The sequence below is a fragment of the Melitaea cinxia genome, chromosome 10, assembly GCF_905220565.1.
Source record: "Melitaea cinxia chromosome 10, ilMelCinx1.1, whole genome shotgun sequence".
NCBI classification, from domain to species: domain Eukaryota; kingdom Metazoa; phylum Arthropoda; class Insecta; order Lepidoptera; family Nymphalidae; genus Melitaea; species Melitaea cinxia.
In genome coordinates this window covers 5,117,284-5,134,137 of record NC_059403.1, presented here as the reverse complement: position 1 = coordinate 5,134,137, position 16,854 = coordinate 5,117,284, and the positions used below count along the sequence as shown (strand labels likewise).

General features: G+C 36.8%; 1 protein-coding gene across 1 annotated transcript; it reads right to left on the bottom strand.

The window, feature by feature from the left end:
- Positions 1-1,495: 1,495 nt before the first annotated feature.
- LOC123657148 (axin) lies at positions 1,496-15,318 on the bottom strand. The gene is made up of 15 exons (XM_045592727.1): positions 15,285-15,318; positions 14,774-14,879; positions 13,164-13,278; positions 12,398-12,546; positions 11,827-11,941; positions 11,285-11,410; positions 6,713-6,843; positions 5,985-6,122; positions 5,476-5,593; positions 5,116-5,259; positions 4,851-4,956; positions 4,352-4,607; positions 3,765-3,983; positions 3,501-3,665; positions 1,496-1,622 (listed from the first exon to the last, which is right to left on the bottom strand). The coding sequence occupies exons 1-15, from the start codon at positions 15,316-15,318 to the stop codon at positions 1,496-1,498; spliced, it is 2,049 nt and encodes a 682-aa protein (XP_045448683.1).
- Positions 15,319-16,854: the final 1,536 nt, after the last annotated feature.

Here is a 16,854-nt window from a genome sequence, read left to right as displayed (position 1 = left end):
TACAATAATAATTAACTTTATTAATCATAATTAAATCATATATCTTATAACGCCAAATTACAAATATACCGCTCCGAAGTTCGCACAAAGCTAAGCAATCACATTCCATACAGCACTTGGGCAAACTTCAGAGGCGCATTTGAAGGATAGTGATCACAATATAGCGTATAAATAAGAGAGTATAAATTAGCTATACAAAAAACTGTGAATTTTCTGTCTTCGTAAAATTGTCATTTTAAAAATTAATAGAGAACCAAAGTCAACATTGCATAACAAATACAATGTAAAAATAAAACTCTGGACATCGAATAGATTTAGACACTGGATAAGTTGTCTTATTACTGGCTTTAATGTTGACGTTACTCTTTCCGTTGTAAACTACACCCAAATGATATTTTGAACTCATTCAATCTTGAGTCAAGTTTTTGTTGAATTCAGTTTAATAAATTTGGAGCGGATTGTCTCGTCGGGCGGTTATAGTCAAATGTGCGAATCGTACATAACAAAATGGCTTGCTAGAAATGCTTCTGTTAAAGTCAAGATATGTGAATTACTATTATTTAATATTGATAATCTAATTAATAATTACTGTTTAAATGATCGTCTCAGTTTTGAGAGCGAATTATAACAATGAATTTATACGAAAATAAAATTAGGTCATTTATTTTACAAAATTCATTATTATATTTGTGTTCCACCCCCGACACGTGATTGGAGTTCACTGCTTAAGAATGATTACCATATTTATAAATAGATTTACGTCGCGCGGTAAAACATCAGTCTCAGGGCAGGTCGCGTCAGTGCTCCGTGTACGTTTCATACGATTTCACCTCTCATATTTTTTGATACCACAGGCGTTATATAATTTCTTACGAAGTAAACTCCAAGCCATCCTTAATCCATCCAACATTTAACTTCACATATCAAACACTTAATTGTAATTGAAAAATTGTAATATTACAATACTAGAAATACCAGCTTTATATCCATTTTACACACAACGATTCTCTATAAAATCGATTGTTCATGTGCTTCTTTAACAAATCGATTATTGAACATTCTACATTTCAATAGTCCTATCTAAATAACTTATCAGGTAAAACTGACATGAAAAGCCGGGAAGATTACCGCCGCTATACTTGACGGACATTTAAATATGTTTTGCGCAACGCTATACTTCAATTAAACTTGAACCAAAACTTAGTTACGAATATAATTTTGTAAACAATAAGCTATGGTTACAATTTTAACCGACGCGTACGAGTAACCCACTCTTAGAACCAACTCTATCATACAGTATCATTCGGATTATTGACTGTCTCTTATCCGAGTATAACTATGGCCGATATACGATTGGTCTACAGTCATGATATAAAAAATCGTATCATTTTAACAGGTCCCTTTTAGGGTCTCTGTTCACAACTACGACCGAGCGTCTATCTAACAGCCAGGACGACGTTTCGAATTGGACCTTAGCGGCTAGTTGGGACCCCCCTCACTCCACGCTCTTGACGCGCGCCATAACCTTCCCCTCGAACATGGGCAGCGTGTCGTTGTCGTTGCTCACTTCTTCCTGGATCACGGTGTTGTCGAGGTCTGCGCACTCCGTCTTAAAGAAGTATCTGGAAAATGTTCAGGTTTCACTATTACAATCCAACTGTAACCTAATCTTATGGAAATCAATTATTCAAATGAATAAAAACTTTTAACCAAATACCTTCTATAATCATTAGTATAAAAAATTATAGTTTTATTGATCTAGAATCAGGGGTTTCAAACAATTTTTAAGAGGGTCATATATTAAATTTAGAATGTGTAGGCGGGCCAGAATCTGTGACACATTACAATTGCAGGCCGTATTGATACGGTCCGTGCGCCATTGTGTCGTCAAAATATGGATAGAGATAGATATAGGGTGCCCTCAAGTCGTTCTCATGATGAGGTAGTACAGGAGAGCGAGGGTTGGTATCTGTACGGTTCAGCCGCATATACCAATCGCTCGATCAGCATTTTACACTTGTTGCACAATTCATCACTTACATCTAATCAGTTCACGCAACATCATCATACAGCACGTTCATAAGCTCAAACATACCATTAAAATATCATTAAATAAATTTGTGCTTTTACTTTTATTTATACTTCATTGTACACCATAACTAAAGTCTGTTCAACGAGAAGCGATACCAAACGTAAACAAAGCACATCATTTTTTCGTAGCGACGACGGAACAAACAATATATATCTATTTCTATCTTATTTGTTTGCTGTCTGCTGTACGTCTCTCGGCAAGGTCAAACGATATTTTTACTGGCTTTGAAAACTTACGGACCGCGGACGGCCCTTTGATTTTGTATTATTTATTTTTATTTCGTTCTGTGTCCTGAAGCGCTCGGGACGATTTTTATATTTTGATTAGATTTTGCCCGCGGCTTCGCTCGCGTAGGAAAACTACCTAAGGAAGTACCTAAGGGTTAAGAGTATTTATGTTTTCAGTCTTTGCTGAAAGTACTTAAAATTATGGTACAAATTGTAGTAAGTATACACCAGCACAAATAAAACACTAATTAAAATTAATGTTATAATGATAGAGTATTTGAAGATTTAAAACTTGTGATTACTTATTTTTTATTAGAGTACTCCTACGAAGGTTCGAATTGAATAGTCCCCCATAGTGGTGAAACAGGAGTTCAGATCTTGTATTGAGAAACAATTCAATTAATTTTATGTCATGTCCGCCGTCTTAGACTTCGAAATAACTGCCATTTTCGCAATCAACGTCCCAAAAAACATAAATCACGACACCCATGTCGATTATTAGGTTTATTGACCCCATTTCTTAAGACGTTGATTTTCGGAAAATCACAAAAGACGTATTTGCTTATTTATTTTTGGGACTACTCCCAAGAAGTTTCGAATCGAAACTTCTATTTAATATTGTTTCGCCATATAAAATTAATTTCTTTATTTTATTATGGTAAACTAAAAATATTTGTTGTAGTAAGTAGTAAGACTTTTCAGCCTTCATACTCAATAGATTTCTTCGTTAATAATTTCCTGATATACAAAAAAAACCGCTTGTTTCGTCAAGTGGTCCTCGCGTTATTTTCCTATCATCCATAAATCCAAAATGTTGACGTCCAACATAATATTAATTTAATCGATTCTGTTTCCATAAGACTTTAAATGATATTTAATTTATAGTTTGATACGCAATCATATTGATTATATATCAATATTAATTGTTGTTGTTGTTACAACTTGTTATAAAGATATAAGAGGTTTAAGATAAGTGCTTCCCGTATTTTTTTTTTCATTTTGTGAGAGTAAAACACAGCCTCTTCGGAGCCGGGTACACGTTACACAAACTGTGAAGTACAATGGGCGGACTTATGGTTATCTAGCCATGTTTTTCAGACAATCCAAGTAAAGCGTAATTTTTACACTTTTTATTCATAATAATGAGCAGCAACTAAAATGTAACGGGCAACACGCAGTACCTGTAGTTGCCCTTCCGCGGCAGGTAGTCCTTGAAGGTGCGCAGCGTGAGCGGCGCGGCGGGCACCTTGAACCGGTAGGGCACGCTCTCGTCCAGGAAGCTCACCACCACCACCGTGTGCTCGCCGCCCGGCCGCCCGCCCGCCCTGCGGACCGCACCGTAGCCTCTCAAATAACACATTGCTATTTCATTTTAATACAAAATCTTTATTAAGTGAATTGAATAAAAAAAAATATATTTTGTATAATAAAAAATATTGTCTCACCGAGCCCTCTGCGATTGTTTCTCCCTCCTCCGGTGCTCGTCTCGGTCAGCCGACGACCCTCTCGAAGAGAGCTCTCTGTAATTCTTGCGGTCCATCCTCTCCGATCCTTCGGCTATCCACAGCAAAATGCGCGGTTCCACTCCCGCCGCACTGGTGCCTTCGCTCACTACCGACACGCCGCTGTCCGTCAACTCCGTGACCGTCTTCTTCGAGAACGACCTGTAACATAATAGTTTAGAAATACATTGTGCGTTAAAGTGTGAACGCTTGGATAAAAAAATATATTTTATTTTCATTTATTTAATTAACATAAAGCAATATAGACAACACAATATTATTATGGTAAAGCATATTCAATAAGTCATCGGAACTCGCAGCAGTCACTCAGTGTGACGTAACACTGCAACCATAAGAAGTTGTCGTTTCAAAATACTGTGAACAGCAGATATGTGTTGTCATCTCAAATAAACAGGCGTTAATTTAAGTTTTTCAAATATTTTTGGTATACATATGTATAATGAGTTCATTTTGTGACTACTTCCAACATACACGATCGTATAAAAACACACTCATGACGCCACACGTACCTCCTCGTGAGTGAATGCGGCATATGCAAGGAGTCGGGCGGCGCGTCGTAGTGGCCCGAGTCGGCCGACAGAGCCGACGGGGCGCGGCGCGACCCGTGTGTCCCATGCGACCCGTGTGACCCGTGCGACCCGTGCGACCCGTGTGACCCGTGCGACCCGTGTGACCCGTGCGTCCCGTGCCGGCCGCGTGCTCGCCGCCCTCCGGGAGGGGACGCGCCTGGCGTGCGCTCCGACCACACGCGTGATACGTGCTGGTCTGAAATTGTTAAATGGCGTGACAAAATCAACTCGTGAAATTTGGTAACGATTCGTATTATATATCTAAATATGAGAGATAATAATAAGATTTCTTAGAAGAACAAGAGATATTATAATGTGTGTATGTTTAAACATTGTTATAATATCTCCTTTTCTTCTTGCCGTAATCGTCACGTGCACCGTGTATTGTTCGTCGCGATATGTAAAGAGCGATCACGTGTACTTGAACAATTGTACTCACCGAGTATGTCTTGATCGTTGTCGTCGTCGATGTGCAGTTTCTCGCGGATGGCGGCCGCGACTAACTGCGGCGGCAACGTCTGCGCACACATTTCGTCGCCCTCGCCCTACAACATAAGAACATTAATTATGAAGTACGAATATAAACTAATTTCACTCGCATGATACAATCATTCCCAAATAATCATGTAGGATTGACACCGATCCCCTTGAGGACACAACGGCTGGTACGTCTAGGCACGCGGCGTGTCGCGAGAGCAAGTCACCTCGGCCAGCCTCCTCTCGAGGCGCTCCTTGTTGTCCAGCTCGCGCTTGACGCGCTCGAGGCGCTCGATGAGCAGCGGCGCGAACTCCGCCGGCGGCAGCACGCGCAGCTGCTCCGCCTGCACGCGCTGCGTGCGGGGAATCACCTGCGGAACGACATATTTGCAATGCATAAATCGAGCCAAATCGACACTTTTAAATTCAAAAAGTTGATGTTTATGATTCTGCCGTAGTTCATAAAAGTGTATGTAGGAATTCAATAATTATTTGTTTGTCATTTTTTGGCTTGAGACCTAATGGCACGACAATAACGAATATTTCAGCAACGCGACTCGATTAGCAGTAGTGAGGCGTGCGCGTACCATGGCGGGGTCCTGCTCCTTGTTGATGACGGCGTGCCGGTCCAGCCCGTACAGGCGCGGGCGCCGCGCCTCGCGCGACTCGCGCGCCTCGCGACAAGCGCGCGCGCACGCGCCGTCCCTGGCGACACACAGACTCTCGTTCGTTATCGGACTTTTATTTAATTATCTTATTGAATTTTTAATGTTTTATAGAAATTCGGTCGAAGTGCAAATTAAAAGATATAAAATTAGTGGGTTTTTCTAAGTAAGCGATGGGGTCAGCCTAAAGACAAAATCGCTAGGTTTATAGATACTTACCTCGGACGAGAAAACGATGAGGTGTCTTCAACGACTATAATTGCAGGAATAATCAACCTTTATCTTCTATCTTTATCTTTTATTTTTCTTATCATTTACTTACACTAAAGAAGGGTAGTCTGCACACCGCACAGTGCGCATTGTAAGCTGCGGTAAATCGGACGTTACGAAGTGTCCGTTTACGGTTCGGTAGGGTACGGGTCGCTACTCACACGCTGCTGCCAGAGAGCGACACGGCGTCACTGTCGGTGCGGCCGCTGCTGAGACTAGCGCGTTCGGAGTCCTGGCGCGAAGCGGGCGTGTAGCCGGCGTACGACACGTGCGCGCTGTACACCGAGCGCTTGCGGTGCCTGCTTACCACCCGAAGGGATACGGGGGAGGGACGGGACGAGCGTGTTCCATTTTAAAAAATTGGAACATTTCACACGTTCCATTTTTTAAATTGGTGCGTTAGGTCAGGTAGAGGGCGTGAAGGTCAGCAGGCGTCAGGTGGTAAATCAGCACGGAGCGAGTGCATCGCGACAGGGCGGCGGACATGCAGCGCGGGGATCAAACATGGGGGAGAAACAACATAACGAAAAAATGAGTGAAGCTGCTCGAAAATAAATTAAAAATAAATAAAGCATAAATGCTCGGCTATATCGCTCATGCAATGCGGGGTCACACTTTAATCAACCGAAACGCTAACGTTCTAAGGTTCACACAGTACGGTGGGATTCGGAAAAATAACTTTAAAGGTTCGTATGAATAATTAACTCGAAGCGAAAAAGAAAATAAAACTATATGATCGTTAATAGTTGTAACTTAAACTTTATTAAAATCGAATCTATCGTTTATCGTTTCACTGTGTCAGTGAACGTGAACGTCACACGACACGCACACTCGCACGCGCTGCGAGCGTGCGAGTGTGCGCGCGGGCGAGTGCAGGGCGGCGACTCACGGCGCGACGTCGCAGTGCAGCCGGCGCGACTGCGTGGCCAGCAGCGCGTCGTGCGTGAGGCGCGCGCCCACCGCCGCCGTCGGCCCGAGCTCCTGCCCCTCGTGCAGCGTCGCCAGCCCGCCCACGCTCGTCTGCGGGCGGCGGACAAACAAGCCGTTAACATGCCACTTCTAGGCGAGGATCGTCTCTCCATGCAGAGGAAGGGTTGGAGCTTAATCTATCGCGATGCCCTACTGCGGATTGATAGGCTCTACCACGAGTGCCGATCGCTACCAAGTGTGTTTGATAACAACCGGTACTGACGGTTTTACATATCGCTCATCCAGAACGACATCGTCACAATTGCAAAAATCTCTAAAATGACTTTTTCATTCCAAACGATCTCATTTCGTACATACTTTCTAGTGTAATATTGTCAGAATTATTGTTTCAATAGTTTTTGATAGATGTCGCTAATGTCGTTAGTGAATCGGCTCTTTTGAGTGCGATCCCGTAGCAAAATTGACGCATTTGACAGTCGCGCGGAGAGCCCCGCAGTGTTTAGACGTGTTGGAGTCTACAACGACGCAATCGTAAGTTATGACAATCACTTCATTTATTTTTAGTGCAACATTGACACAATTGACAATTGTGTCTTTGTCGGTTCTATAGAATGTTCGCAGCTTGACTTAATTGCAAAATTTCGTTTTATTTTGAATTTATTATTGCAAACTTTGTTATGTTTTTCATTAGTAACCACATCTTTCTTAAAAAAACTCATTTTTGATACGTCTTAATTTGGCAATTCCTTTTCTAAGTGTAAATTTTTCTATAAAGGTAACGTAAATTTTAGTTAAATACAACAAAATTATTAACACCTAATTTAATTTTTTTTTTTAAAGAAAAAACACAAATAAATCAATACGGACGCATGCGCTGAAATAGAAAAATTCATATAACTTTATTATTTAACTATTTATAAAATGAATTCTTTGTAAAAGTAACTTGATTAACAAAACTTTAGAATAACTGCTTATTTTTTTTTAATTAAATTCTTTATTTTTAATTTACTTATATAATGTATATTGTTTCAGGAAAATGCCCAAGTCAAATAGAATCCAGCAAATCGTCAAATTAGGTCAAGAAGGCCGAGTACCCTTACCATTTTCAAATAATGAAGGTATTGTGCAAACAGTTACAAATAGTAATGTTATGAAGCCTATAACAGACCAACTGACCAAAGAAGACAACTCAACCCTTAAACGTAAACGTTCTTCATCATTGTCTTCTACTGGAAATGATTCGTCATCTACAACATCAAGTGACAGTACCCATAAGTCGTCGATAAAAAAATCATTACCTATCTCTGTTGATGCATTAAGACATGTTCAGAACAGCGATTACACTGCCTTAGGCATGATGTCTGTTGGAAATGACCGTGATAACGCAAGCTCACCTTCTTTGCTTGGTGTCACTCATGAACTCTTTGTGGATAAAGAAAACCATCCTCCTCTTTCTGACAACGAACATATATCTGGTGTCGACTTTTCACCTGATAATAGTGATGATGAATACCAGCCACCTCGACCGCGTTCTGTATCTCTCAGTTCAACTTCTGACAGACCATCTTCTACCTCGAGTTCAGAAAGACCAAAAAAGGGGAAGAAGCGTAATAGAAATCCACAGAAGTGGAAAAAAAATGTATTAAAAAGGATAAAAAACTCAGGGAAGGAGTATATTTCGCGATCAGGAAAAAAAGTCGATGCAAAGGTAATGAAACCTCCATGTAATTGTAGATTGCAATGTCGTACGAAATTTAGTGATGAGATGAGAAAAGAAATATTTGAAAGTTACTGGAATTTGGCGTCACTTCAACGGCAAAGAGATTTTTTGTGGTCATGTGTACAACTTTCAAATATTTCATGCCGTCGCGTTAAGAATGTTGAAAAGCCCAGAAAACCTAATTGTTCATTTTCATTTCTCAAAAATGGTCAAAGCATAAAAATTTGTAAAAGGTTCTTAGTGAATACTTTAGATATAAGTGAAAGGACTCTTCGAACAGTTATTGAGGCATTACAGTCTAGTTCCAGCATGGCACCAGTAGACAATAGAGGTAAACATAAGAATCGTAAAACAACTGACCCAGAAATTTTGCTATCTATTGAAAATCATATTAATTCAATTCCGCGAATTGAATCTCATTATTTAAGAGCAAATACCTCTAGAGAATTCATAGATGGAGGTTTAACGATCGCTGAAATGCATCGCAATTACGTAGAACAGCGTGTTCAGCTAAATAAAGAAGCTGCTAGTTACGATACTTACGCGTACGTTTTTAACACAAAATTTAATATTTCTTTCTTCGTGCCAAAAAAGGATCAGTGCGATCTCTGTATGTCCTTTCAAAATGCTGTTGGTGAAGAAAAAGACAAACTACTTCCAGAATATAATTCTCATCAAAAAGAAAAACAACTAAGTCGCGAAGAAAAGTCAAAGGATATAAAGATCTGCAAAGAACCTGACAGTAACACTTTAGTTGCTATATATGACTTGCAAGCAGTAATGCCGGTGCCATTAGGAGAATCATCTGCATTTTTTTACAAATCAAAATTAAATTGTTTGAACTTCACTGTGACGGATGTGAAGAGTAAAAGTACTGATTGTTATTTTTGGCACGAAGGACTCGGTAACCGCGGCGCAGTAGAAATTGGGACTTGTATTTTTAAATTTTTAGAAAAGATCGCTCTGGAAAGTCCTAGCATGGATATTGTGTTTTATTCGGACAACTGCTGCGGCCAACAAAAGAACCGTTTCATATTTAGCATGTATGCATATGCAGTAAAAACGTTGCCAATAAAATCAATAACCCACAAATTCTTAGTCCGGGGACATACTCAAAACGAAGGGGATAATGCACATTCTATCATAGAAAGGGCTATAAAAAGTGCAAAAAAATCTGGTCCAATTTACGTACCCGATCAATACGTACAAATAATTAGAAATGCTAGAAAAAAGGGAAATCCTTACCTCGTTCACGAAATGGATTACACGGACTTTTACGACTGGAAAGCATTAACTGATGATTTAGGTGTAAATTTTAATAAAAACCTGGATGGCGATATCATCAAACTGTCAGAAATCCGAGTCATTAAATTTGAGAAAGGATCTAATGTTTATATATACAAAACATCTTACGACAAAGAAGCACAATGGTCCCAATGCGATATTCATTCATCTAAAAGACGCAACCAAAGACACCCATCCAGCAATATTACTCTGAAAAAAGCGTATAATGCTCGCATTTGTATTTCCGAACGCAAAAAAGAAGATTTGAGGCATTTGATTAACACTAATATAATACCTAAATACTATGAGGCATTTTATCAATCTATTTTTTAATACAGCTACAGATTCCAAATCTTTTAAACTCCTAAAAATAATAAAACAATATTTTAGACTGTAACGCCATCAAATATGCGCAAAGAGAAAAGATTATTTATATATATATTTATATACTATTTAAACTGTTACTGTTTTTATGAATAAGGAGGTTTAAGTTATTTTGCTATAATTTAAAATATTTTATTTTTCTTTTTAATGTTTATTTCATTTAAGGTAAAATTGTTTAGACTGTTTTAAAGAAATTACAATACTATTAATATTGTACGTAATTTTGATCTCTTACTTAATTTTGTTAATTTTAGAAAAGAAAAATATACTAACAAAAAAAGATTTATCTGACACTCCAAAAAAAAAACTGTTATGCTGTTTTAATCATGTTTTAACTATTCTATCTCCTATATGGTTCTGAAGAGTGTAATTTCGTTCATTTGATAGGTATTATTAGACTGTACCTTTTTTATCTCTGTACTTAATTTTGTTAAGTTTAAATAAATATTTTTGTGATTGTAAAAAATAAAGATTTACGTGAAACTTTTTAATAACTGACTTGTAAGCAAGTGTTGTATTAATAATATTTAACTATTATATTGTATTCTTTTGAAGAGGAAAGTTTAATTTCATTGATAAGTAATTTTGTTTGATCTCTTAATTTTGTTAAGTTTATAAATAAAATTTTTATGGTAAAAAGAAAAGATTTAATAAAAGTTTTTACAAGAAATTGTGTAATAAATAATTCTGATAGCAAGCATATTATGCTTGTGTTCTAATATTGCTTGAATACAATAATTTGTATTAAATTTTGATGTTTTATTATCGATTATTCCCTATTTATTTCTTCATTGACATTGTCATAATTACATACTTAAGTTTTTTTTTCAACAAAATGTCATAAGTGTAGGTCGTGCTTCTTTTATTCAGTATTTAATGTATGTTTTTTCAAATTTATAATATAATAAATAAATATGTATAAACTTACCTTATTAACTAACCTGGACAAGTATGTAAAACATAATTCGATAATATGAAGAACTTCCCTAAATTTTTAGTCCCAAACTTTCAAATACTAATACTGTAAAGTTACAAAAATGTAATTATGACACTGTCGTTCTGGATGAGCGATATGTAAAAAAAGGATAGAACGGTTGCGAGTGAGGCTATAGTCAGCGAGCATAGAATCAGCGGCGGTGGTACCTCTCTGGAGTGCGGCGGCGAGGCGTCGGGCGAGGACAGTGGCTGCGTCGCCGCGCTTACGTATGACACGTACGCTTCGGAGCGCAGGAACGCCTGGTAAGTCGACTCTGTGATCGCGCGCGTCACCTGAGGACATTTTTATTCCATAATAAATAAATATGTTTCAAATACACACGAGGATGTCCGTTCCTAAGTGCAGGCAACTTAACACTAGTTGTTTAGAATTTAGAATGGTAGTTAAGAATGGTCAGAACTCGTGAGGATAGTCGAGGGTTGGGTCGGCAACACTCTTGCGATGCTTCTGGACATCAAGTGGGTCGAACGCTTATTGCGACCTAGTCGTATAAAAAAACGCGTAGTCCTTATGAGGACGTTACATTACATAAAGACTGCAGTATTTCTTTATACACATGACCCAAATGCCTAGGAATAAAACTTGGAAGACTTGAAGTCTATCCATTAATTTTCATTTATATAAAGGTTAATTACCAAATTGAAAGAATTTAACGTGCACTATAATCGTTATAGCTTTGTTGACATACCTCTTGCTCCATGTTATCGAAGATGGTCTTCTCTATGTTACCGCCATCTTTAAGCAACTGCTTTACGCGCTGCTTTAACTCCTCGGGCATCGCTAGCTGAGACTTGCGCAGAAACCTAGAAATAGTAGATAGTAACTACACGTGGACTAGTATTTTGTATGAAAAGATTATAGTAAAATTATTATGTAAGTTACTTTAGTGTATGGGAAATATATAAAAAGTTACATTTTAATCTAACTATATACAGCACAATAAATTGCTCTTTGTGTTTAGTCAGCAAAAAAAATCATTTTAATTAAATGGAAACATAAAATAAATAAATATAATCTTTATAAGGTACCGAACCTTAAAATTTATTTATATATTATATTTAAAAAATATTTAAAAAAAACAGTTAGTGATCTGGAGTCTTTTTTTAAGAGCATAAGCATTACGTTAGAAAATACCTTTCCACTACATAAATGTAAGATCAACAACACGTACAGATATTTGTGTTTGAAATGTATGTGGTATGTACGTATGTATGTATGTATGTATAGATAGGTGGCGGTAGCGCGAGGCGAGTACGTACTTGTATATCGCGGAGACGACCTGCCGTATCTTGCTGGGCTCGCTCTCCTGGCGCAGGCCCTGCACGGCGAAGTAGAAGTTGAGCCGGTCCACGTGCAGCCCGCCCGCGCCGCACACGAACTTGCGGAACAGGCGCACGCCCTCCGCGTCCTGCTCGCGCGCACGGTGCGTAAGTAACACGCTTCAAATACTTTCAGACGCTTATACTGACTATTCAAACCGATCTCATTCATTTTACATTGAGTCTAATATAATCATCTGGAATACTTAAACATAACTAAGTGTATGTACGATTTTATTTTTGTGTTACCCACACATTAGGAATTCTAAACATTTTTGAATATCATATCAAAAATTGAACGCTCCAGCGGAGTTCGAACCCGTGTCTCCGACTGACCGTGTCGGCGCTCTAGCCAATTAAGCTATGGAACGACGTACCCGCTAGAGCAAAATTTTTGATATGATGATTTTTATTTTCGGTTTAAGTTAATTTAAGGTTTAGGTTAATTTAAGGTTTTTATATTCAAAAATGTTCATAATTAAGTGTATCCTTATTTATAAAAAAAAGTTGACTAAGATCGGGGTACACTGAAGATGATATCTTTTAAAACTTATTTATTTTACTATTAGAAAAACATATGTATGTATGAAATAAATAAATAAGTGTAACACAATTAAAATTATTTAACTAGCTAGTAGTAACGTAGGAATGCTCCATCTCGTTTGTTAGGAGTTAAGAGGTTGGTGTATTGTTTCAGACGCGTCACCTCGAGCAGGTGGTGCAGGGTGCGCGCCCAGCGGATGTAGGGCGGCGAGGCGGGCGAGCGCGCCGAGCTGCCCGACGAGCCCTCCGTCTCCTCGCGCCACGACGCCATACCCGCCCTGCGTCACACCAACACACGTTATGACACATCGTATATGATAAATGGCGGAAAAAGTTAAATGAATAATTAAATAATAATACTAATGAATGTCTAAAAGGCACAAATATTCGTCAGTTACTTTAAATTATATCTTTGTTTTGTTTACAATCGGAAAGCTTTGGATCTTAAAAATGATATCAATTATTATTTTAAGATTTACATCATAATATGTAAATTAATTGAGCAAATATGGTAGAATATGCAATTTCAGAAATTTATTTAAATGATAAAACTGAGAAGTAATCCTATTTTTAACCGACTTCCAAAAAAGGAGGAGGTTCTCAATTCGACTGTATTTTTTTTTTTTTTTTTTTTTATGTATGTTACATCAGAACTTTTGATCGGGTAGACCGATTTCGACAAATTTTGTTTTAATCGAAAGGTGGTGTGTGTCAATTGGTCCCATTTAAATTTATTTGAGATCTAACAACTACTTTTCGAGTTATATCTAATAATGCGTTTTTACTTGACGCTTTTTTCGTCGAACTACGTTGTATTATACCGCATAACTTTCTACTAGATGTACCGATTTTAATAATTCTTTTTTCGTTGGAAAGAGGATATCCCTAGTTTGGTACCATGATAAGGAAACCAGGATCTGATGATGGGATCCCAGATAAATCAAGGGAAACTCGAAAATTCACAATAACTTTTTACTGGGTACACCGATTTTGATAATTTTTGATTTAATCGAAAGCTGATGTTTATCATGTGGTCACATATAAATTTTATCGAGATCTGATAACTACTTTTTGAGTAATCTTTGATAACGCGTAGTTACTATTTTTTCGTCGATCTACGTTGTATTACTCGTCGATGTAATTGAAGTCGGTTTTTTTTTCGTTTGCAAGCAAACACAATTATTTTCTTACCGATTTCAAAAAAAGCAGGAGGTTCTCAATTCGACTGTATTTTTTATGTATGTTACCTCAGAACTTTTTAATGGGTGGACCGATTTCGATAAATTTTTTTTAATCGAGAAGTAGTGTGTGTCATGTGGTCCCATTTAAATTTAATTGAGCTCTGATAAGTACTTTTAAAGTTATGGTAAATGTTTGTATGTATGGTATGTTGTAATGTATATCACATGTACATGTATATCAGATAGATTTATCAGCAACTGCCATAAAAGGCCCTTAGTGAGTTACGATTACTATTGAAGTCTGATGTTATTTGTCAGATTTCAACTGAATTAACTATTTATGTAGATAATTTAAAATACAACTACCAGTTCAATTCAGAATTATTCGAGACATATCATTTTCCATTATTTTCTATTGAGAGCCATTTACAAATATATGCTGTTATTTTTAGGATAACCATTTTGTAAAAACTATAGTTTAGATCGAAACAAAACAGATAAAATCCGCCCTAATTTCATATTCAGCCAGTTAAATATTTGTTCATATCAATGATTACACAAACATTAATTCAATTTTTGAATTAATACGCACTTAGAGAGATGTGGCTGAGTGAACACATGTCTGGACTGAGATTTACTTTTCTCCTCCCCTGAAGCCGGCGGCAGCGACGACCTGTCTGCAAGCTTGTGCTCCCAACCTGGTGGTACATCATTTCCATGCATCACCACTTCCACATATCTTTGAATTTGTATAAAATAGCATTATTAAGTTTCTATTAAACTAAAAATCATTTCAATATAAAATTGAGGCAACATAACTGTTTGATCATTTTATAGCAACAATAATTAAGTTGAAAAAAGCCAATTCTCATGTATTTAAACAATAAATTTTAACTCTGATAACTAACGAATATTTTAACTCGAAAAGAAAAAACATACGGAAAAAACAGCTGTATTTTAAAAATATTGTAGTGATTATAATATTTTAGCTATTAATACTTATATGATTTCACCATCAAGGAGCTATGTTATTCAGAAGCAATACATGAAAAATCACAATCTGACACTGGGCTGTTATAATCTAATCAAAAATATAAAGTTACCTTGCGGGTGGCCGCCTACAGGAGTGTGGCTCATGGCGCACAGGCCCTGCTCCCACCCGCGCGCTGCATGGCGAGACAATACCTGGACAGAACACAACAGAACAAAATAACATGGGATATCTTAATATATATAAATCTTGTGTCACAATGTTTGTCCTCAATGGACTCCTAAACTAATTAACCGATTTTAATCAAATTTGCACACCGTATGCAGTTTGATCTAACTTGAAAGATAGGCTATATTTTATTTCGATATATACTCAAGTAAAAAAAAATATAAGGCGGTACGAAATTCGCCAGGTCGGCTAGTTGAAATATAAATAATTGTTAATCTTATACTATTGGAAAGGAAAAATAAATATATTTTTATAAAAATGAAAATGTAAAAAAAATAATCATGTATTAAAAAAAACTTTTCATAAAAAGAATATATAAAAGACTTATTACAATGATAATATCAAAATGTGTACATGTGGAAAAAAAATGGTGAAAGTAACATATAACTCATTTAATTGAATAGCAAAAATTATTACAGCATAAATTTATTACAAAAACAAATTTTACTTCCATTACACTAAGGTTTAAAGTATTTTTACAGTTGTTTTATTATACAGTTTGGTTGAATATTTCATATTATTCTTTAAAATTTTAACAATACAAATATAAGCAATTATAACACTATTATATGGAAATTATAAAAGGTACCGGAGCAACGTTCCACATTAGTCGACAAAATTTTGGACAAGACGATACCTAGGGTAAAAAATCAATATAGCAAATAAAAAGGATCATAGCACTACATCTGGTGCGTAATGTGAATAGGTTAGAAAGAGAGAGCAAACCAAAGATGAAACAACGGCCACAAAGTCAAGAGTCTCCATCATCGATCGGCGTTGGATGAAAATATTACACGTACAATAAAATATGAACAAAGTTTTTAAGACCGACCAGATTACAGCTTCATAAGCCTTACAACAAACATATTAAGGATATTTTGGATTGTATTCAAATTCACATATCATATTTCATAAAATCTTACAACAAAAGCTTAATATAACGTACTATAATGTGAGGTAAGCGTTTTACTAAATGCTTCTGAAAATCTCCACTCAAAACATCCCGGTAATATTATACAAAAAGGGATAATCCATAATAGAATCCTGTCATAACAAATTATATCATAACTTCGTGGTTCAATAAATATGAAAAAAAAAACACAAAGCAAAAAATATAAAGGGCCTTACCAAATTCATTGCGCTTACACAAACAATACACTAAAATGCTCCACGACTAATAAGATCTTCTAGGAAATACTTTTTAAGTCTTATAATATTTTTTTGCTCTAGAAGTATTATTTAGAAAAGCACGACTGCGCAGTGCAGTGGTAATGTTCCAAGTGGAAGTCGGATGCTGTAGTACAATGAGACTGGGATCGAACATTTCTTGTACCCCTATTCAATGTGTTATAGATATGGTTATGATAGGGTTTACAAAAAATATAAAATCAATATCTCACAAACAATTTTGAATACATCTGCGGTAGGTGTTCAATGTATTATTTGAATGTTTG

Bases quoted from the DNA above. Each gene is read 5' to 3' on its own strand.
- LOC123657148 (XM_045592727.1), bottom strand. From the start codon at position 15,318: ATGAGCCACACTCCTGTAGGCGGCCACCCGCAAG. The intron at 13,279-14,773 runs GTGCGTATTAAT...GGTGTGACGCAG, and splicing joins ACTCAGCCACATCTCTCTAA to GGCGGGTATGGCGTCGTGGC. The intron at 5,260-5,475 runs GTACGCGCACGC...GTCGTTCCGCAG, and splicing joins AGGAGCAGGACCCCGCCATG to GTGATTCCCCGCACGCAGCG.